Raw genomic sequence first — 23,313 nt, 5'->3', positions numbered from 1 at the left:
TCCTCTCTCGTTCTCCTTATCCCCCTCCTTTGACAAATTTGCCAAGCTATGCACTTTGACAAATGCTTTGGCCATCATCTCTGCCTTCTCCTCGTCTGTTACTGCTCGTCAACACTGGATAATCACACTCCCTTTTGACCAATGGTGTCGCCCTTCCAATGGTGTCACAGAACCAACGCTAACATTACCTCTTTGCCTGACGGATAGTTCTCCTCACCAGGGCCTGGGCCTATTTATACTGAATCAGATGTTGGAAGTTATGCGTCCTTTTCAGTACTCTAAATGCCCTGTTCCTACTCCTCACCATTGCCCACACTCATCCGTCCACTATGGGACTGCTTTCCTCCTCCCTGAACTCTTAGGTATAGCCTCAGTAGCTGCCCCCACTAACGCTGTTCTCACCCAGTTATTCATACTATCCACATCCCCTCTCATATCCACACGAGCCATCACCTGCTCACTCAGTTCCTGAAACTAATCCAACTTTTCCCTTCCAACACCCACCTGCCTACTCCATCCACTGACCCCTCCCTCTGGCCTACTGTGCATACTAGGGGGTAATGATTACTCCCTACTGTCGACTCTTCCCATACCTCCCACTCACAGATTCCTGCCATCACACTAGATACCAGAGTGAGGTCCAAGGCAGACTCTTCCTGTGGCTACATCAATCCTGGTCCCTCTGCCATCATTCAGGCACACCAGATCTTTCATTTCTATCAGGTTTTCCATCACTTGGCCATTTCCAACCATCTGTCCCAAGAGCATATTGTGGGCATTAAAATCCCCTCACCACATTACCTTACTTCTATCCTGGCCCTCCACCCTCTCCAGCACCTCCAGGTCCAATATCTGACAAGGATTATAGTAGTTTACTACCACTAGCACCCCTCCTCTCAACCACACCTCCACCACCACATATTCCTGTTCAATACCTTTGCCTAGCAGTCATCCGAGCCTGGGAAAAAGCACAAATATGATGGTATTACGTTGCACCTTTGGACATGAAGTCCCACAGCATAGCTAGCTATCGCAATAGCCAGCAGATCCGACACGCTCACTTACAGCTGCACTAGCGTCAGACAGCATTCCTCTAAATATTAAAGCTGCTATATGTAACTTTTCTGGTGACCCCACCAAATTCACATAGAAATTCACATATAATTAGCACTAGCGCAATTGGTAACTGGCGTTATCGCAATGATGGAAGTACCAGATACCTATAGACTTTGTGTACCAGATACCCATAGACTTCCAGTCATTGCGCCAACCCTAGTTAGCATTGGTTTTAAAAACTACCTCTAAATCAAATCAAGTTTAATTTATATAGCCCTTCGTACATCAGCTAATATCTCGAAGTGCTGTACAGAAACCCAGCCTAAAACCCCAAACAGCAAGCAATGCAGGTGTAGAAGGATGTTAGCACCTCTAACATCCTTCATACTGGACACAGAGACATACAAATGTTATCCCCTAGTTCATCTGACTCTGGGGAAGTAGATAAAGGGCATCATTGCCTAGTTTTTGCATCTTTTACTTTCGTTTTTTTACACCAGATTCAAACAGCTGAAAATACAATCTTTGGTTATTGAAAATATATTTCACAGTGGTTTGTCACAAACTGAAATTAGGCAAACGATTAGAATTTTTGCAACCAGGAAATGGAGGAGCAATTTCTTCTTATTGCACCTTTAAGACACCGCGTAGCCGCTTCGAGATATAGTCCAAAAAACATACCTCAATCCAGGGATGACGGAAATGCGTTGTACTCCGAATTGTCCCATTATACCAACTGTTACACCAAGAAGATTGAACTACTATTTCTTGCAGTCGTTCAATCTTCTCAGTTTAACAGTTGGGATAATGGGACAATTCGGAGTACATTGCATTTCTTATCCTTGGATTGACGTACGTTTTCCGAGCCATATCTCGAGCCGGCTCCACAGTAATGCTGTCCGACCTTAGTACAGCTGTAAGCAAGCTGGTCGGTTATGCTTGGAGGTTCGCTTTGGGTGATAATTTCAGGCCAGTATGGGGGTTTTGCCCCCTATTTTGTTAATGGTGTATGTGATGTTTGATCCGCGTTTATGACCAGCTTTCATTCGTGCCGTGTTCACATGCTAGTCGGAATTAGGAAACTCTGAAAAGTACGACTTGCTAACCAGTTGTAGTTATACAAGTCTCGTGTTCAACGAATCAGCAAGTCGGAAATGTCAGAGTTTATTCGTTTCAACTAGTATTTGAACGCAGCATCATAGCTGCTCCTTATGGAACGCCGTTTGGGTCTTTGCGTGTCAAAAAAGATAAGCTTGTTGACCAATCAGGGCTTGAATATGACTGCACGTTACATAATAATTTAACATGTTCATACATTTTGGTTGTAGTTATACAATTTGGAAATGTCAGAGTTTCCTAGTTCCAACTATCCCATGAACGCAGCATCAGAGCTGGAAGGAGGCGAGATCAGGTGGGACCATTTTAGCCAATGAGAGGACAGATATGTGTGTGGAACAACAGGTCATAGATATAGATAACTATGATATAGATAGAGGCTATGCGTCTGTGACAGCATGGGCAGTGCCATTTAGTTTTTTTTTATTGAACCTTTATTCATTTTAAAGTAGTCAATTCTTCTTCAATGTCTAATTGTTTCCAATTTATAGGAATCCCCACACTGTTGACTACTTTAAAATGGTGGAAGCCCTCATTGGGCTCCCAAGTGGTGCAAGGCACTGCATTTCAGCGCAAGAGGCGTCACTACAGTCCCTGGTTCGAATCCAGGCTATATCACATCCGACCATGATCGGGAGTCCCATAGGGCGCAGCATCGTCCGGATTTGGCGGTATTGTAAATACGAATTTGAATTTGTTCTTACCTGACTTCCCTAGTTATAATAATAATAATAATAATTTGGCAAAGTACATGCTAAATCAGGTTATATCCATGATGAATCCTCTATCTCTATGACAACAGGCACAACCTGATATAACCTGTTTATTTTCCAGAATTTGCCGAAATGACACGTGCGTCCACTTATATCAGTGCATTTGTAACAATACGACATTTATATTCGATCAAATACGCCTCATGTAGCAAATTAGCAATTCCATTTTTTAAAACCAAATTCGACACTATAATTAACCTCCATACAACATTTCCTCACTTCGTAGTCTTATTTTCGTGGACAGATTTTAAACGAGTAAAACTTCTTGATTTGCCTCTTTCTCTCTGGTAGGATTCTGTGTTTTCACACTGGTGGGTGATATGTATGTTTCTGAACAATGCATCATGCTGCCTTGTTGACAACATGACCGTGCGGTGCAGATTACTGTTAGATTTTCGATTTTTCCTGTTCTCGTCAAGGGCTGATAGCCCTCGTTTCTACAGCCCAAGTCAAGGTCCGGACCCTAATTTCTCCAACCGAGTAGGGGGTTTGTATCATAACGTCGGGGCTTTTCAGGCAACACAAATACGTCTATGAATTGGCTCGCCCTAATGGGACAACAATTCCTTTCAATATAGGTTCGATAAATGTATTTGTTTGAAGTATTTTGCATGGCTAGTACATGTCCCTGTCATTGTTTACAAATTTATGTCTAGCTAGGTAGCCAAATTAGCAGGAATGTTAAATTATCTAGCTACGTTAACGTCAGCTTGCAAACTGAATGGACACTGACTGAGCAGGTGCAATGTGGGCTGTGAAGTCCTTAGCTCGCCAGCCAGTTATCTCGTAAACCAGTCAGTCACTGCTAGTTAGCTGTCTAGCTGATTTCGCCGTTGTGCTAACTCTAGTTCTGTTGTTGTCAATGAAGATTTGCAACACACTTGACAGATGGGCAGCCTGGCCAGATTACGCTGTTCAGCTTGATTAGGCCCTTCTAGCTACATCAGTTGGGTCAAATTAGATAGCTGAGCTAACTACAACAAGCATGCACTGCATCGGCTGTACATGTAGTCCCACTAGTTACATCCTTGTAATAAAATGATGGCCTCCAATTTCATATCCAGGAATAGTGCATGTGATAGGCTACACACTTATCAGGGCTGTTTTGTTTCCTGACACTGGAGCCATTTAACTCTACTGGACACCCTTTTGTTTTGGTTAAACAAGTTGAGCTGGATAGAGCAAAACTGGCCCTATTTTGTTACATTGCATATACCGGTATGGGTTGTTCATTCATGGTCATCTCTCTATGTTGCTGATCTAATCTTGCCACAGGACAGCAAGAGAGAATAGAAAAGATAGACTGTGATTTCCAGGGGTGAACACACAAGTCCAGACCGGGAATGACAACTGAATTGCATTGCTAAACCTTGCGTTTCTTTACTTGCAGTTGATGTGAAATGCTGACTTGTGAGAAAAAATGAATAAGCACAACATGACCACTGAGAAAGGGTGAGTAACCAGTCTTGAACACATGCGCCAGGTTCTTTCTGTGTGATACGCGTGTGTGTGTGTGTGTGTGAACATAAGTGTTTCTGCCAGATTCTCTTAGTCTCTCACACACTGCCCCTTGCCCTCATATGCTACACTCTTCTCTTGTTTGCTCTATGTCTTGTGACACTGTAAGGTCAGTCTTAGGACAGCAACACCACAGATCATTAAACCTGCTAGGGCCTGTCATGATACCATCTTGACCCTAGCTATTGTTGGGTTCCTCTGTCAAACATTACTGTTTGGGGTCAATCACTTTTTGGGGCCTTGTAATAACTAGCCTATTGTCACTTTAGCCTTAGTCTTGCGTCGCCAGACACTGAAGCAGAAGCTAGCCTATTTTTGCTTCTCCACCTGTAATCATTAGCTTTTTTCCCTATAGTAAGAAGGCCTAACATTTCAATGGCAAAGCACAATTTCTAGGCTACATTTTGATAAACTATGAACTCTGAAAACAGTCATAATGTTTACCCTCTTGTAAGGCCTTGGCAGAATGTTTGACTGAGTGTGAATGTCTGTTCTCTTTAGCCTAACTAATGTGTCTGTGAGTGTGTTAGTAATGCATGAAGGTATATGTATGCGCATGTGTTTATTTTTGCTTTGGTAGATTTGTTTGGGCAGTATCTCACTCCATCTCCCTCTCTCACTGTATTTTGGTCTGTGAGTTTGTTTGTCTCTCTTTTTTCTCTGTCTGTGTGCATCTCTCACTGTCTTTATAAGGTCATATGAGAGACATTGGGTCTATTTCTACATTTTGATTCACTCTCCCATGGCTGTTGTCATTCCAAAGTGACCTTTGACCTCATTGCCCCTTATGAGCTTAATATAACCATAGAGCAGGGTCATGTTCATTAGGGCGTAATACGGAAAATATTTGCTTTATGAGAGCATGGGCTGATCATGTCCGGCTATGTGTCAAGTATTAAACCTCTCTCTCTCTCTCTCTCTCTCTCTCTCTCTCTCTCTCTCCCAGCATTCCCAGTAATTCCAGGGTGCTGATGTTTGGCCAGCTGGAGAAGCTGAACAGGGAGTCCATGCTGGTGGACCCTGAGATCGCCAGGCAGATCACTGCCAAGGTCCTTCACCTCATACAGACTCAAGGTGAGAAGAGTGCTAGCCTACTGTATACTACCCCTTTCACACTCACTGAGCCTAGCTGATCAAGCTAGCCTGTTACTCATTGACCATATAGTTGCTGAAACCATGCCATAAAGGCCAATGGGAAATAATATCCTATATTAGAGTCAGCAAACCGTAAAACTTCCATTAAACGCTGAGTCTCCAACAAGTGCCTGTTTCTTGTAATAGCTGGGTATAATTTCACATTTTTGCAAATAAACGCTAGCCTCTAATAAACGCTTGTTCAAAAGAAGTATAATTAAGCTGCACACATTTTGCCAGTCTACTTGGTGGAATTTCACAGCATCTCTAGCTCACACTGAATGATTGCTGGCAATACAGCCTGATAATAGCTGCACCCTATCATATTTGTATAACAGACATATCTGATCATACCTGTATCGCATGTCTTTGTGGAACCACTCAAACAAGTCAAGTTGAGGCACTTGTGCTACAGATGTAGGATCTTAATTTGATCACCCTGTTGTAGTATAACTTTCCTGCAATGCAGGACATTTTAAAGTTGTAATGTATTTGTATTTGAGAAAAATGTATCGACCCCTACAAAAATGTCCATTTAATTATAATCCAAATAATAATTCATATTGTCTGTTGCTGCAGGATTATTTCCCTGCTGTAGCAAACTGGCTCAAATTATGATCCTACATCTGTACCTTTGTGGCTGCATTACACTTGCTCCAAACCTATACCTCACCTGCGTCGCCAAACCCCAACAACGGCTCATAACAACACTTCAACATTATTTGTATTCTTCTCATGGCTGCACCTCCCTTCAGCTCACCCCCATTACAGTATTACTCTCATTACTTACAGTATTATGCACACATGACATTTACTCACTCACCCCTGTTATTCCAGCTGGCACATATAGCATTATCAAAGGTTGTCTTGGCCATCTTCTCCTCTGTACCTCAACTCTAGTGCTGATGTTGTTGTAGCTCATTCTCTATGGTTATCCACCATGTTGTCTTGGGCCTTCCTTCTGGAGTCCAGATGCCGTTCATGATTCTTTGGAGACAAGTTGTGTGGAAGGTGTATATATTTTTTGGTCATTTTCAGCACTTAGAATAACCTTATAAGCCTGCTCCTAGAAGTGTTGTTAGTAAACCGCTCTGGTAGATATTGAGTTTTGTGTTGTCTTGATCTTAAAATTAGTTTGAACTTTGAAGGTTGTTTGTTGGGCTGGGAATTGCCAGCGACCTGACAATACAATATTATCACGATACTTAGGTGCCGATATGATATGTATTGCGATTTGATACTGTGATTTTATTGCGATTCGATGTTCCAAACATGTTGCTCACCAAATGTTGGCTGCAGAGGGACAAGACAGAGAGACTTGAGAAAGTTTTGAGCAGTCATGGAAATAAAAGTGCTGAAAACAAATTTGCTCCCTATTTAAAAGAAGATTGACAACAAGCTAGGAAGGAAAAATACTGTTTTGGTGTAGGTACAGCCAACTAGCGTAAAAAGGATATTGCGATATTGTCAATGCGATATATAGTCATCACTAGTCGTTTGTTCTTTGTTGATCCTAGTGCTGGTACACTGTCATGGCAGATGGTGCTCCCTAGGTATGTAAAACTTTGTCAATTAACTCCAGGTCATGTTCCTATTCTTTCTTTTTTTTGTTGCTGTGTTGATGGGCATGACCATTGTCTTGCAGTTAATAACCAGTCTGACTTGCATCTCAGTTTTTTTTCTTGTAGGGTAGTTGTTGGTGAGTTTTGTTGGTGTGTGTGTGATAAAACATCCTGGTCATCGGCAAAGTCAAGGTCTTCTGGAGTTGAATACAAGGTCCATCGTAATTCCTCTGACCTGATCTTGTTTTTTAAAATTTAAATGTCATTTTATTATGTTATTTGCCGCATGACCCAGTCTATGGCAAGGTTGAAGAGTAGTGCTGACATCACACATCCCTGACGACCTCCGGACTTTACAGCAAAGCTTGTGTTTGTGTGCATGAGCAATTTGCTGTAGAACTGTTTCATGATGTTCACAATATGGGTAGGATTGGGTAGAATTGCTATAACTTCATAAGCTCTTCCACAGGCTTTCATGGTGGATGCTGTCAAAAGCCTTCTGGAAGTCAGTAAAGTTGATGTAGAGCTGACCACACTTACTGTCCTGTAGCCTGTCTTTAGCATCTCTGGGTAGATGAGGACTGTGGTCAAGTGACAGCCTATAGGATATGTGAATAGGTCAAAAGGTATTTGGGCGGCTAAGTAGATGTTTGGTGACATCAAAGGGTATGTGTTTCAGTTGGTCAGGGAAGATTTACGAGGGTGAAAGGAGTGTTGGGATGTTAGTGGGTAGATATTTGGGGTGGTTGTCCTAGGATGGCTTGTTGCATGTCTTTAGTGGTGGAAACATTTTAGCAGAGGGACGGTTAGCTCTGTAACTGGGCCCCCCCACCCAGTGATTGCTCAACTCTCTGCCCCATTGGGAGTGATACCTGACACCCTCCACCCCTCTTGGACTGCCCTCCTCCCTCACCAATGCGAGTTCCTCTTAATCCTTCCTCCTTCCCACCCCCCTGCTGGCTCTTACGTTACAGAGAATCTGACATTTGAGGAAAAGCTGTTTCACTCAGTTTATAATTACCCAGCCAGCACCCCTCAGCGAATCTTCCCAGACATACTGCACTGAGGAAGGCCATCGAGTGTGTGTGCGCACACACACAGGTCCTGGTTTGAGTGAATAACAAACATTTACATGTCGTTATGCTGTATAGGGCGACTGCTTCAGAAAAAAGAAAAGCCTTACAACTAATCTGGTGTATCACATCATTCCGAGGGAAGACTGCTGGGTCAACAGCTGATGGAGAAAGTGAGATCCCGTCACTTCGTTCATTAGTCAGCAATGTGATACTGTTTGGGAAAAAAACACATTGGCCTTTTGCTATTGAGATAAATGGCATAGCTAGAAATATAAATGTCAGAGACTCGCATGACACAGCTGTGTTGTGGACACTCGCATCCATATATAGACATCTGTTGTGATGACAAGGGTCAGTGGTGCTAGGTTTGTGGCACTAGAGCAAAGTTGAGACTTTGAAAATGGAAACGAGAGAACTGGATGTCAACATTGATTGAAGATCACTTCAAGATCAGCATTGACACATGGATTGGTTTTTCGTGCCAAGTTGAGTTAGATGTAGAGCACAGGAGGTTGGTGGCACCTTAATTGGGGAGGACAGGCTCATGGATAACAGCTGGAGTGGAATGGAATCAAATGCATCACACATGATTTCCATGTGTTGGATGCCATTCTATTCACACCGTTCAAGCCATTATTCTGAGCTGTCCTCCCCTCAGCAGCCTCCACTGATGTAGAGGTCACTTGGCTGGATCAAGTTCTTCATTCTAAGCTCATAGCCACTTAGCAAAACTTGGCTTTCAGCCATTACACCTCTTTGTTTTAGATCTGTTTCTTTGAACATGGGCAGCAAAGACTTTCCGATGTCTGATGTAGCCAGTAGAAGTCACGCTTCAGCACTTTTGGATTCATTGAAGGTCATCACATTATCTATTTGGTTGTTGTTGCTCAAATAGGTTTTCAATCGAAAAAACATGATACTGTATGTGTCTTATGGAAATATAGTCTTCTAGAGAGGGAATGCTGTCTCACAGCTGTAGTTTCTAGCTGAAATCAGAGCAGCGGTGCGTGTTGAAACGTGAGCGTGTCTCTCTTGGTGGGACGTCCCTCTTGCAGTGATAAATCTTTGTGGTCCTGACTCCTGCAGGCTACAGCTCTTCTCGGGCTCGGCCTCCGGCCACACCCTGACACGGTCAGCTCCACTTGGGAGACATCCAGACCTGTTTCACACAGTCATCATTAGGGCATAGAATAGTCAGGGACCTTGGTATATGATATAGAATTGTGAGAAAAGCACATATATCGGCACCAAATACATATTGGCACCAAATTATCATGATTATATGTATTTCGATTAGATTGTTTTGTCGTGGAAATTCTAAAGAGAGACTGTAGATTCTTCAAACAACTTTATTATAAGATTTGCAAAAATGGAGCAATCATCAATCACTCAAATAGTTCAGAGTTGAAAGCCCAACGAATAAAGTTGGCTCTCTCCTTTTATAGAAAGTAAATCCTCTTATCTATGTAACAGTTAGCAGATGTGCAGAAACGGGGCCGGGGAACTGAGTTGTAAGAAATAATTTGGCTCATCTGTGCAGATCAAGAAAGCTGATATCGCCACCATTCTCTGTTCCTCCGTGCAATTCCCACATAGCTGAATTCCTGCCGATTGTAGACACAGGAGGTCACATACTGTGGTCGCACCCAAATAGCTCAAATCTGTACGCTCAGATGTATGACTAAGTCACACAAGACAAGTTTGTATGAGTAAAAATATTTAAGTAAAAAACAGCATAGTATGTAATTAATTTCCTCCAGTTTCCTCTCAATGTTTTTTTGGGGGGGGGGTTGGGTTGTGGTGCGGGTCCGTGAATCCCCCCAGGATAATTTTTATATAGAAGTACTGAAGGACAGTTCTGGGGACTTTTTAAAAGGACATTCTACTCCAAAATTAATGAAGTAAATGTATAAAATATAATTTCCACCTACAGAAATGAACCCAATATAATTTTGGTACAATTATTTGTTTAAATTATTTTAACATATTGGACCATGGATATAATAACAAACATGTTTTATTGTCACATACACCAGATAGAGATAGGTGCAGTGAAATTAGTTGTTTTACAGGGTCGGCCATAGTAGTAAAGCACCTCTGGCGCAAATTATGGTAAAGTTCCTTGCTCAATGGCACATCGGCAGATTTTTCACCATGGCGGTTCGTGTATTTGAACCAGCAACCTTGCGGTTATTGTCCCAACGCTCTAACCGCTAGGCTGCCTGACACCCTATCCATAGTTTGGTGGATGAGGAATAATGGTCTGGGCCTGTTTTCCTGGTTCGGGCAAGGCCCCTTAGTTCCAGTGAAGGGACATCTTAACGCTACAGCATACAATGACATTCTAGATGATTCTGTGCTTCCAACTTTGTGGCAACAGTTTGGGGAAGGCCCTTTCCTGTTTCAGCATGACAATGCCCTTTGCACAAAGCAAGGTCCATACAGCAATGGTTTGTCGAGATCGGTGTGGGAGGACTTGACTGGCCTGCACAGAGCCCTAACCTCAACCCCATCGAATACCTTTGGGATGAATTGGAACGCTGACTGCGAGCCAGGCCTAATTGCCCAACATCAGTGCCCGACCTCACTTGCTCTTGTGGTTGAATGGAAGCAAGTCCCCCAGCAATGTTCCAACATCTAGTGGAGGCTGTTATAGCAGCAAAAGGGAGACCAACTCCATATTAATGCCCCATGATTTTGGAATGAGATGTTCGACGAGCACGTGCCCACACTCCTTTGGTCATGTAGTGTATATTGGCGGAAGCATGGGTTGTCTATCTGCATGTATCCTATTGGGCTAATCACTCGGGGGGGCTCTGAATCTCAGTGCTAGAGGCGTCACTAAAGACCCCGGTTCAAATCCAGGCTGTATCACAACTGGCCATGATTGGGAGTCCCATAGGGCGACGCACAATTGGCCCAGCGTTGTCCGGGTTTGGCCGAAGTAGGCCATCATTGTAAATAAGAATTTGTTCTTAACTGGCTTGCCTAGTTAAATAAAATAATTAGCTAGATCCCAAATGTGATCTTTTGACCAGTTAGCATCCTATTGATTAATTTTATGTCCCAAAAAACTTGCATAAACACAGTCTATATTGCAGGCCTACCTGTTAGATTAACTAGGGGTAACTCGCAACCCGGGGTAACAGGGGGCCTGTACTTCTCACAGAAACCTCTTCATGTCACTGTTTCTTCCCCCAACACTTTCCATTGTTGCCACTACTCTTGCTCAACTAAAAATGTAATCTGTCTCATCACAATTTAAGTCACTCCAAAACAGTCATTTTGAAGTAGGGTGGCATTTTTAACCGAAGATGTCCTACAATTGACCCAAGTTACATTTAGCCCCTCTCCCCTATGCACTCACAGAAAATTGCTGCGCAAGTAACATGCTTACCATGCTGCTGATAAAAACGGGGTTTAAAATAGTACAGTTCGAGCATATTCAGGAGTTGAGAAATAAGAAAGTAGGAATGGAAAGCTGGGATCCCCCTCTTTTAAACAAAGGCTGTTTTAAAACTGCTGTTTTCCCCGTGATTGCAAGAATTGTTGTGCATTGACTGCATGTTTCCCTCCCTATGGCACTCATAACTTGAATGTGCCTCGAGGAATATTTATCTTGCATAGGTCGGCTTGTTGTTGTGTGTTCTAAGTAAATACTGTAGATGTAAACTAGTCTACTATGGGGTAATCTGATTTTTCTATTCGTTACTCGTTTTGTTTGCCGACAAAGTCAATGTGGACTGTACAAGCATAAATATTATATTTTTTCATGTTACAGATTTTATAGGCATGGTGGCAACAATTTTGCCGTGGCGCAGCACCAAAGATAAATATATAACTGCAGTGGAAACACTGGCGATTTGATACTGTTCATTTTATTGCAATTTGATGTTCCAAAGATATTGCTCTCTATATGCCTGCTGCAGAGACGCGTCACTTATTTCCATAATCAGTCATGGAAATAAGTGCTGAAAACATGTTGGCTTGCTATTTTAAAAAGAAGATGGAGAACAAGCTATAGGATGAAAAAATAAGTGTTTTTGTACAAGTACTGCCGATTAGCGCTAGCTAACGCTACCTAGCAAAAACGAAATACATTTGCAGTCAAAGTATCGACGTAATATCGTCCAAAATAATATTGTGATATGGAACTGTATCCATCGGGAGGGAGAGCGAGATAAAAGGACAACTGCCTCCTATCTTTCTATCCATGCCTGGGTATTGTGCTCGCTGTATGCATAGGAGGTGCTGTCTGCATGGCTGGAACGCAGTCTGGTCTGCCTGACCATCGGTCTGGGCTTGAATGCTGAGTGGATGCTGGGTAGTGTTGTAGCCTTCTAGGTCTAAACTTTTAGAGTGCACGTGCAGGAGGAGGTGCTAAGAGCTGTGTTCTATCCTGGTTGGGCTTGGGGGCGGTTAGCGTCAGTGTACTCCTGGCTGTTTGGGGGGATCCTACCTCTGGGGAAGATGGAATATAGATACACGGAGAGATCTAGCTGTTTGGTGGAGCCCGCAGAGCGATCCACCTCCCCAGGTAAGGAATGGGACTGAGACTGGGGGATGAGGAAGAAAAGCACTACAGTTGTGCAGCCCCTGTAGTGCAGAACACCATTAGATCTACCACAGCTACTGTAGCTACTGCTTTGAGCAGTTTGTGCAGCTAGGCTACTGTTCAATGGGACAAAGGTTTCTATAGAATCTGCAAATCTTGTATTTGCACAAATTAAAATCACTACTCTGTTATTAAAAGAAAGTTGTGTAAAGTTTAACTGATTTCTGAAGTGTTTACGGTTCACCTTGCCAGCCAATATGTCAGTGTAAACCCCACTGTATTCTATTATCCTGTAGATTACTTCAATAACCAATAAAACCCTTGTATTGGTTATTTCTTGTGCAGATAACACAAAATGAATATCATAACACCCATGCCCATAATAGAGGTCCTTACTATCCTATTACAAGACTGTTACAGTAAAGCCATTGGATAGTAACATTTGTAACATTTGATTTGAACCATTACGTTTATTTTACTTGATGAATTTTTTGATAGGTATTTGCATTCTTGTTTTGTTTTTCAGGATCAGCTGTGAGCTATTGTTTTTGTTTTCGAGGAGCTTTAAAAAGTCTATGACAGAAATGTTTTTAGAGGTCACTTTTTCTCATAGCCACTGACTGTTGAAGTGTGTGTGTGTGTGTGTGCGCTGGGGAATATATGAGAGACTGGACCGGGTCTTGTGAAGCTGAATTATGCACCAGGGAGTCTGTGTGGGTGTACGTCTGGTCTGTGTATGCACATGTTGGCTGCCCCAGTGCTGAAACCTGATTTGTGACGTGTGCTTTATTTATGAGCCTATAAATCAGAGGGGGGATGTTTCACACTTTATCTCCATATTCCCATTCATCCTGGTGTTCATAAGGTCCGCTCCATCAACCATTTATTGGTCCGGGTGGTGTGACTCTATTTGATGGGATATGAGCTGCCCTGGGTGCTGTTGACTGAGTTTTATAGGCCTTATTTTGTTTGCGTTCCTAGACTTTCTGTTATTTCTGTAGGTTTCTACGCCGGAGGGTATACATTGGGGCACACAAATGAGTTTTTGCGCCGTTGGTTTTTTTGTGTGTGAGTGAGACCCCGCTAGTATTTTTACAAATTGTTGAGGAGCCGTCACGGAAAGGATGCTGGAGTGTCTTGTCCATCTGTGTGGTTAGTGTTTCAGAGAGAATCTATGGCAGGCAGAGGCATAGGTTTGACTTCAACCCATCATTGGGGAGGAAAATATTGCTTAATTTGTTACGTTACAGCCTTATTCTAAAATGGATTACATTCATATTTTACTTCATCAATCTACACACAATACCCCATAATGACAAAGTGAAAACAGGTTTAAAAGATACCTTATTTACATAAGTATTCAGACCCTTTGCTATGAGACTCAAAATTGAGCTCAGGTGCATCCTGTTTCCATTGATCATCCTTGAGATGTTTCTACAACTTGATTGGAGTCCACCTGTGGTAAATTCTTTTGATTGGACATGATTTGGAAAGGCACACACCTGTCTATATAAGGTCCCACAGTTGACAGTGCCTGTCAGAGCAAAAACCAAGGCATGAGGTCAAAGCAATTGTCCGTAGAGGTCCGAGACAGGATTGTGTCGAGGCACAGAACTGAGGAAGGGTACCAAAAAATGTCTGCAGCATTGAAGGTCCCCAAGCACAGTGTCCTCCCATCATTCTTAAATGTAAGAAGTTTGGAACCACCAAGACTCTTCCTAGAGCTGGCCGCTTGTCCAAACTGAGCAATCGGGGGAGAAGGGCCTTGGTCAGGGAGGTTACCAAGTACCCGATGGTCACTCTGACAGAGCTCTTCTGTGGAGATGGGAGAACCTTCTAGAAGGACAACCATCCCTGCAGCACTTCACTAATCAGGCCTTTATGATAGAGTGGCCAGACGGAAGCCACTCCTCAGTAAAAGGCACATGACAGCCCGCTTGGAGTTTGACCAAATCAAAGTTTATCACGTGCGCCGAATACAACAGGTGTAGGTGTACAACCGGTGTTCACCTTACAGTGAAATGCTTATTTACAGGCCCTAACCACAGTGCAATTTTTAAGTAAAAAATAGGTATTTGGTGAACAACAATAGATAAGTAAGGAAATAAAAAACAACAGTAAAAAGACAGTGAATAATAACAGTAGCGAGGCTATATATAGTAGCGAGGCTATGTACAGGCGTGCTAATTGAGGTAGTATGTACATGTAGGTATGGTTAAATTGACTATGCATATATGATAAACAGAGAGTAGCAGTAGCGTAAAAGAGGGATTGGTGGGTGGCGGGACACAATGCAGATAGTCTGGGTAGCCAATGTGTGGGGGCACCGGTTAGTCGAGCTAATTGATGTAGTATGTAGACTAATGTATAGTTAGTGACTATGCATATATGGTAAACAGAGAGTAGCAGCAGTGTAGAGGGGTTGGGGGGACACACACACAATGCAAATAGTCCAGGTAGCCATTTGATTACCTCTTCAGGAGTCTTATGGCTTGCGGGTAAAAGCTGTTGAGAAGCCTTTTGGTCCTAGACTTGGCGCTCCGGTACCGCTTGCCATGCGGTAGTAGAAAGAACAGTCTATGACTGGAGTGGGTGGGGTCTGACAATTTTTAGGTTCTTCCTCTGACACCGCCTGGTTTAGAGGTCCTGGATGGCAGGCAGCTTAGCCCCAGTGATGTACTGGGCTGTATGCCCTGTAGAACCTTCTGTGGACCGATGCCAAATCTTTTTAGTTTCCCAAGGGGGAATAGGCATTGTCGTGCCCTCTTTACGACTGTCTTGGTGTGTTTGGCCCATTCTAGTTTGTTGGTGATGTGGACGCCAGGGAACTTGAAGCTCTCAACCTGTTCCACTACAGCCCCGTTGATGAGAATGGGGGCGTTTCCTGTAGTCCACAATCATCTCCTTAGTCATGGTTACGTTGAGGGATAGGTCAGGACCCGTCAGGAAGTCCAGGATCCAGTTGCAGAGGGAGGTGTTTAGTCCCAGGATCCTTAGCTTAGTGATGAGCTTTGAGGGTACTATGGTGTTGAACGCTGAGCTGTAGTCAATGAATAGCATTCTCACGTTGGTGTTCCTTTTGTGCAGGTGGGAACGGGCAGTGTGGAGTGCAATAGAGATTGCATAATTTCTGGATCTGTTTGGGCGGTATGCAAATTGGAGTGGGTCTAGGGTTTCTGGGATAATGGTGTTGATGTGAGCCATTACCAGCCTTTCAAAGCACTTCATGGCTACGGACGTGAGTGCTACGGGTCTGTAGTCATTTAGGCAGGTTGCCTTAGTCCCTGTGCCCAAGAACACTATGGTGGTCTGCTTGAAACATGTTGGTATTACAGACTCAATCAGGGACATGTTGAAAATGTCAGTGAAGACACCTGCCAGTTGGTCAACACATGCCCGGAGCACACGTCCTGGTAATCCGTCTGGCCCCGGGGCCTTGTGAATGTTGACCTGTTTAAAGGTCTTACTCATGTCGGCTACTGAGAGCGTGATCACACAGTCATCCGGAACAGCTGATGCTCTCATGCATGTGTAACAGTTTAACTTTAGTCCGTCCCCTCGCCCCGGGCGCGAACCAGGGACCCTCAGCACACATCAACAACAGTCACCCACGAAGCATCGTTACCCATCGCTCCACAAAAGCCGCGGCCCTTGCAGAGCAAGGGGAACCACTACTTCAAGGTCTCAAAGCGAGTGACGTCACCGATTTGAAACGCTATTAGCGCGCACCACCGCTAACTAGCTAGCCATTTCACATCGGTTACACATGCCTCAGTGTTGCTTGCCTCGAAGCGAGCATAGAAGTGATTTAGCTCGTCTGGTAGGCTCGTGTCACTGGGCAGCTCGCGGCTGTGCTTCCCTTTTGTAGTCTGTAATAGTTTGCAAGCCCCGCCACATAAGACGAGCGTCAGAGCCGGTGTAGTACGATTCAATCTTAGCCCCGTATTGGCGCTTTGCCTGTTTGATGGTTTGTCGGAGGGCTTAGCAGGATATCTTATAAGCTTCCGGGTTAGAGTCCCGCACCTTGAAAGTTGAAGCTCTACCCTTTAGCTCAGTGAGAATGTTGCCTGTAATCCATGGCTTCTGGTTGGGGTATATATGTACAGTCACTGTGGGGACGACGTCCTCAATGCACTTATTGATAAAGCCAGTGATTGATGTGGTGTACTCCTCAATGTAATCTGAAGAATCCTGGAACATGTTCCAGTCTGTGATAGCAAAACAGTCCTGTAGTTTAGCATCTGCTTCATCTGACCACTTGTTTATAGACCGAGTCATTGGCGCTTCCTGCTTGAATTTTTGCTTGTAAGCAGGAATCAGGAGGATAGAATTGTGGTCAGATTTACAAAATGGAGGGCGAGGGAGAGCTTTGTACGCGTCTCTGTGTGTGGAGTACAGGTGATCTAGAATTTTTTTCTCCTCTGGTTGCTCATTTTAACATGTTGATAGAAATTAGGTAAAACTGATTTAAGTTTCCCTGCATTCAATTCCCCGGCCACTAGGAGCGCCGCCTCTGGGTGAGCGGTTTGCTTATTTCCTTATACAGCTGACTGAGTGCAGTCTTAGTGCCAGCATTTGTCTGTGGTGGTAAATAAACAGCCACGAAAAGTATAGATGAAAACTCAATTGGCAAATAGTGTGGTCTACAGTTTATCATAAGATGCTCTACTTCAGGTGAGAAAAATCGAGAGACTTCCTTAGATTTCATGCACAAGCTGTTTACAAATATGCACAGACCCTCCCCCCTTGTCTTACCGGAGTGTGCTGTTCTATCTAGCCAGTGCAGCGTATATCCTGCTAGCTGAATATCCATGTCATCAGCCACGATTCCGTGAAAAAAAAGGCACGTAAAGGACTCTCAGACCATGAGAAACAAGATTCTCTGGTCTGATGAAACCAAGATTGAACTCTTTGGCCTGAATGCGAAGCGCCACGTCTGGAGGAAACCAGGCACCGCTCATCACCTGGCCAATACCATCCCTATGGTGAAGCATGGTGGTGGCAGCAACATGCTGTGGGGATGTTTTTCAGCGGCGGGACTGGGAGACTAGTCAGGATTGAGGGAAAGATGAACAGTGCAAAGTACAGACGACCTCAGACTGGGGCGAAGGTTCACCTTCCAACAGGACATTGACCCTAAGCACACAGCCAATACCATGCAGGAGTGGCTTCGGGACAAGTGTCTGAATGTCTTTGGGTGGACCAGCCAGAGCCCGGACTTGAACCTGATCAAACGTCTCTGGAGAGACCTGAAAATAGTTGTGCATCGATGCGCCCCATCCCACCTGACCAAGCTTGAGAGGATCTGCAGAGAAGAATGGGAGAAACTCCCCAAATACAGGTGTGCCAAAGCTTGTAGCGTTATACCCAAGAACTTGAGGCTGTAATCGCTGCCAAAGGTGCTTCAACAAAGTACTGAGTAAAGGGTCTATTTAGGTTTATTTAAAAAAAATATATATATATATATATTTGCACAAATTTCTAAAAACCTGTTCTTGCTTTGACATTATGGGGTCTTGTGTGTAGATTGATGAGGGGGAAAAAACGATTTAATACATTTTAGAATAAGGCTGTAACATAACAAAATGTGGAAAAAGTAAAGTGGTCTGAATAAGGCACCGAAGGCACTGAATGTTATTTTTATCTTTGCTTATACACTACTACTCACTTTCACATGAACTCTGATATTTGATTAAGAAATGGCATGGTAAAAAGGCCAGCATGATGATGATGATGATGATGATGATGATTACTTGTACTACAGTAGCCTATTTGTAAACGCTAACATAGTGGAGGGAAATGTAATGTAACTAAGGTCCCTCTTTGTGTTACAGAGAAGACACGGAAGGAGATCATGTCCAAGGGCTCCAGTGGCATGGAGGTTATCCTGGCGACTTTGGAGGTGAGTTCCCGCCGCATTCCACTATAGAGTTAAGTTAGTGCCAAAAATCGAGCTCACATGTCACTAATTTAACTCCATATTTTGCTACTATACAATACCACAACATAATAAGGAGAGGGAATAAGGAGACTAACACAAGGAATATTGTGCTGGCGTTATTAATTTCTTTTCAGTTTGCCTTTTTTAGCACTTGTCCAGCAAGTATGGTGGATGCGTAACCAGGCCAGTACTGTACAGCTTGGTTCAGTCGTGTGAAAAGGGTACAACTCACTTATAACAATAACTATCAACTAGGGCTGGGCGGTATGGGTTTTTACTTTACCTTCTGTAACGGTATTTGAATGTTTGGTTTGTTAAATGTGATACGCCATGTGTAATGTCAATTTTTATAGTTTATTTCGCTACTTGAGTCATCTCGCTCCGCTCTTTCTCTCCGTGCCACTTTCCACACAGACCTAACCATGCCCCCTTTCACTCAAGGAGTGCATTTGATGTTTCTCAACCACAAGGCACTTGCGTTCAGTCTGCATGATCAATGCAGCACATGCAACAATGTTGATGACAACAATGCTGTTTTCACTTTGCTTCTTAATATAAATCCACTAGCGTTCTATAATGACACTATTTGTTTGTGTTTCTTGCATCAGCAAACAGCTAGTTTGTCTTTTCATAGCATGTTGCCCTAAATCTTGTGAGATGCTAATTGATAGCCGCTAATGCTAATAGCTAGCTAATAAATGTACTGAGTAAGAGCAAACGTAGCTAGCTAATACAGCCTGATAATACCAGTGATGGTGTATACCTAAATCAGCATGTTTGTGCAACAGTGTCTTCTAAATCGAGAGGAATATGCAAAGCAAGAATATGTTAGCTACATGAAGTAGCTAAGAGAAAACATGCACTATAGCCAAAGCTTATAGGGTCCCCTAGGAAACACTTATCAACACTTTAGTTCTTACCATGTCACAATTACTCCTCCCTGGCATTTTAATTAATTGTCTCAAACAACACTGTATTCAAAGTGCCCACTATTATATATTCTAACTATAGAATTAGAATAGTCATTCTATTTCCATGATTCCAATAGTTTTGCTCTAATTCACAAGTCAAATTGCAATTGCAACATTTGGTTAAAAATAAGTCCTAGATTATTTGCCCATATAGTGCAGCCCTACGTGGCAGTGTGGAAGTTATCTCAATTGAGCAGTGGTGTAAAGTACTTAAGTAGTACTTGAAAGTATTTTTACTTAAGTTGTTTTTTTTGGTATCTGTACTTTACTATTTTTATTTTTGACAACTTTTACTTCACTACATTCCTAAAGAAAATACTGTACTTTTTACATGAATTGGACCATTTCCCCTGACACCTAAAAGTACTCGTTACATTTTGAATGCTTAGCAGGACAGGAAAATGGTCCAATTCACGCACTTGTCAAGTGAACATCCCTAGTCATCTACTGCCTCTGATCTTGAGGACTCACTAAACACAAATGCGTTGTTTATAAATTATGTCTTAGTGTTGGAGTGTGCCCCTGGCTATTCGTAAATTTAAAAAACAAGAACATTGTGCCGTCTGGTTTGCTTAATATAAGGAATTTGAAATGATTTATACTTTTGATAATTAAGTACATTTGATCAATTACATTTACTTCTGATACTTAAGTTTATTTAAAACCAAATACTTTTAGATTCTTACTCAAGTAGTATTTTACTGGGTGACTTTTACTTGAGTCATTTTCTATTAACGTATCTTTACTTTTACTCAAGTATGACAATTGGGTACTTTTTCCATCATTGCAATTGAGTGCAGGAAATGCAGAAATGATAAAAGTGCTGAAATTTGTTTTGATTGAAGTTGAATTGAACAGTATAAAACAATCAGAATGGAGAAAGACTCATTGAAATCACTTAGAATGTATGTGTTGCCACTAAAAATACTGGCCAATTTTTTTTTTTAAATACCATGATATAATATTTTGGCCATATCGCCCAGCCCTACTATCAACGCCATGGTATCCTAAAAGTATTGGAAATAATTGTCCTCCCGAAATACAGTTTACATAGCACACACTTGGTTTTGCCAATGGCTTTTAAATCTCCCCGTCTAGTTATATCTCCCTATGTCTTTATATACTACTTGATGACAGATCAATTTATGAGTTGGGGAAAAGCCATTCCTATTTGTAGAGACTGAAACCTAAGTGAGAAGGTTTGTGTGTATGCGTAGATTTGGTGGTGTGTGCATGAATGGCTGTCTGTCTGTGTGTGCACGTACGAATGTGTTTGTCCATGCTCACGTGTTATTGAGTGTGTTGGTAATACCCAGCATGCTCTCTGTTTTTGATAGAACACACAGGATCTGCAAACTATCCTGAACATTTTGTACATTCTGAATGAGCTGTTAACCGTGGGTAAGTGGTAACCGCTCTGTAATTGGATAATGGGGGCAAACGGTGTTCTGTTTGAGTGTCCTGCTCTCTGATTTGCCAATTGTCTTGGGTGGAAACAGTGCTTTGATTGGGTAGGTTTTGACTGCGGTGCTGAGTTCACGCAGACCATCTGAGAAAATGTAGACTCATTTCAACTGGTGTAGATTGTCAGGTTGTAGAAATTTGGAACCTGTTCACACAAAATCTGAGACTGATCAATAATCTTAAAAAAAAAATGTAAACAGGATTTTGTTCGTCTTTTTTTCCCCGGTCACACTGCCAGACCAATGGAATCCAGTTGAGATCAGACTAGATTTTGTCACATGGTTTGTGTGAACTCTGCTCAATAACAGCTGAACTGATAGCTTGATTTTGTGGAAACTGATGGGGATCATTTGACTTGTGAAAATTTAAATGGTGATTGATCAATTTGTGGGGGCTGTAGTAATAGGTGTTTGTGTGTGTGTGTGTCTCTCTGTCCCAGGTGGGGGTCGCAGGATTGGTGTGTTTGTGTCCAAGGGTGGCACAGGCATCTTGCTGCAGCTGGTCATCAGAGCCAGTAAAGAGTCTCCCCCTAGCGAGGAGTTCATGCTGCAGCTCCACTCAGTCCTGGCCAAGGTTGGACCAAAAGGTACTCTACCGCTGTACCAGGAGCCCCAACATTGTCATTCAAACTTCTACCATAAACTAAATCCATACCAGTTTTAGCATGTACACCCCTTCACGTCTGTCTTTCTCCAGACAGGAAGTTTGGTGTGAAAGCCCGTCTGAACGGAGCTCTAAACGTCACTGTGAACCTGCTCAAACAAAACCTACAGAACCACAAGCTGCTGCTGCCCTGTCTGCTGGTTCTACAGGTCTACTCCTCCAACAGTGAGTCTGACCTTACATACTGTAGGAACCATACATCTGACTGACAGTTACTAACCCAACCTAATGTTGCCATAGGAACCATACATCTGACTGACAGTTACTAACCCAACCTGCTGTTGCCATAGGAACCATACATCTGACAGTTACTAACCCAGCCTATTGTAGTGTGACTTCAACTACAGCCAACTACTTTCTGGTGGTATTGTTGAGGGCATTGAGGTTTGTTTGCCTTCAGCTGTGAATGCTGTGTCCCTGGGGAAGAATGGAGTGGTGGAGCTCATGTTCAAAATCATTGGACCCTACAGCAAAAAGAACACCAGTCTGCTGAAGTAAGTGGTGTGTGTATGTGTTGAGGATGAATGGTGTGGGTGCTGCTGTTTTTGACCCTTTTCTCTGACTGTCTTTTACTCAACAGAGTATCCCTGGACACACTGGGGGCCTTGCTCAAATCCAGTAAGTGTCTCTCTCTCTTCCCCCGCTCTCTCGCTCTGCAGTGTTTAGGACAATGTCCTGTCATGGTTCTTCAATAACAGTGCTATTGTCAGTGGCTATTATCAACCAGTCTCCCTCTCTCTCCCTCCCCCTCTCTCCTTACATCCTTCCCTTGCTCACTTCCTCACTCCTTCTTCTCTCCATCCCTCCCTCCCTCAGAGACGAACGCTCAGCGGGCGGTGGTCCATGTGCCCGTGCTGCTGTACATCTATCAGGATTGGCACCGCAACGACACGCGCCACCGCCACATACTCATCCGCAAGGGCATCCTGGGCTGCCTGAAGAACATCACCAACATCAAGCTGGGCCGCAAGGCCTTCATCGACGCTGATGGGATGAGGATCCTCTATAACACCTCCAATGTGAGTAGGGTGACAACATTACCAAAACCTGAGCTCAGTCTCAGCCCCCCTCTATGTTCCTAGCTTTATCCCCAATGCTGTCTTCAACACCCTCACCTTGAGTCTCACCTTTTACATTACACCAACACGGATGATTATGGTGGTGATGATGGTAAATATTAATATTAATGATGGTGATGTGTTGTTGTTAGGAGTGCCTGCCAGTGAGGACTCTGGACCCTCTGATCAACACCTCCAGCCTCATCATGAGGAAGTGCTTCCCCAAGAACCGCCTCCCTCTGTCCACCATCAAGAGTGTCTTCCACCACCAGCTGCTTCGTGTACCCGCAGGAGGGCCAGTCGCTCAGCTCTACAACCAGCCACTGGGGGGTGAGTCTCACACACAGACACACATTCTACACTCACAATACTTGCGAGCCACTTAAATCACCCCAATGGTCATTGCACACAGTTAACTTTCACGCT

At 43.3% G+C, this 23,313-nt stretch overlaps 1 protein-coding gene across 1 annotated transcript in view; it reads left to right on the top strand.

Moving 5' to 3' along the window:
• The first annotated feature begins 2,585 nt into the window (after positions 1-2,585).
• The window catches only part of LOC120050579 (cytosolic carboxypeptidase 1-like), a 41,797-nt gene continuing 21,069 nt past the window's right edge, over positions 2,586-23,313 (top strand). Inside the window, 11 exon segments of the mRNA XM_038997203.1 lie at positions 2,586-2,843; positions 4,336-4,397; positions 5,410-5,537; positions 18,625-18,692; positions 21,040-21,103; positions 21,606-21,752; positions 21,863-21,994; positions 22,230-22,323; positions 22,410-22,447; positions 22,646-22,848; positions 23,040-23,217. Coding sequence (XP_038853131.1) covers positions 4,366-4,397; positions 5,410-5,537; positions 18,625-18,692; positions 21,040-21,103; positions 21,606-21,752; positions 21,863-21,994; positions 22,230-22,323; positions 22,410-22,447; positions 22,646-22,848; positions 23,040-23,217 — 1,084 coding nt within the window. The 5' untranslated portion in view covers positions 2,586-2,843; positions 4,336-4,365.

The sequence above is a fragment of the Salvelinus namaycush genome, chromosome 1 (assembly GCF_016432855.1).
Source record: "Salvelinus namaycush isolate Seneca chromosome 1, SaNama_1.0, whole genome shotgun sequence".
Taxonomy (NCBI): domain Eukaryota; kingdom Metazoa; phylum Chordata; class Actinopteri; order Salmoniformes; family Salmonidae; genus Salvelinus; species Salvelinus namaycush.
Note: the sequence above shows the minus strand (reverse complement) of the source record. Positions and strands in the feature narration are given on the sequence as shown.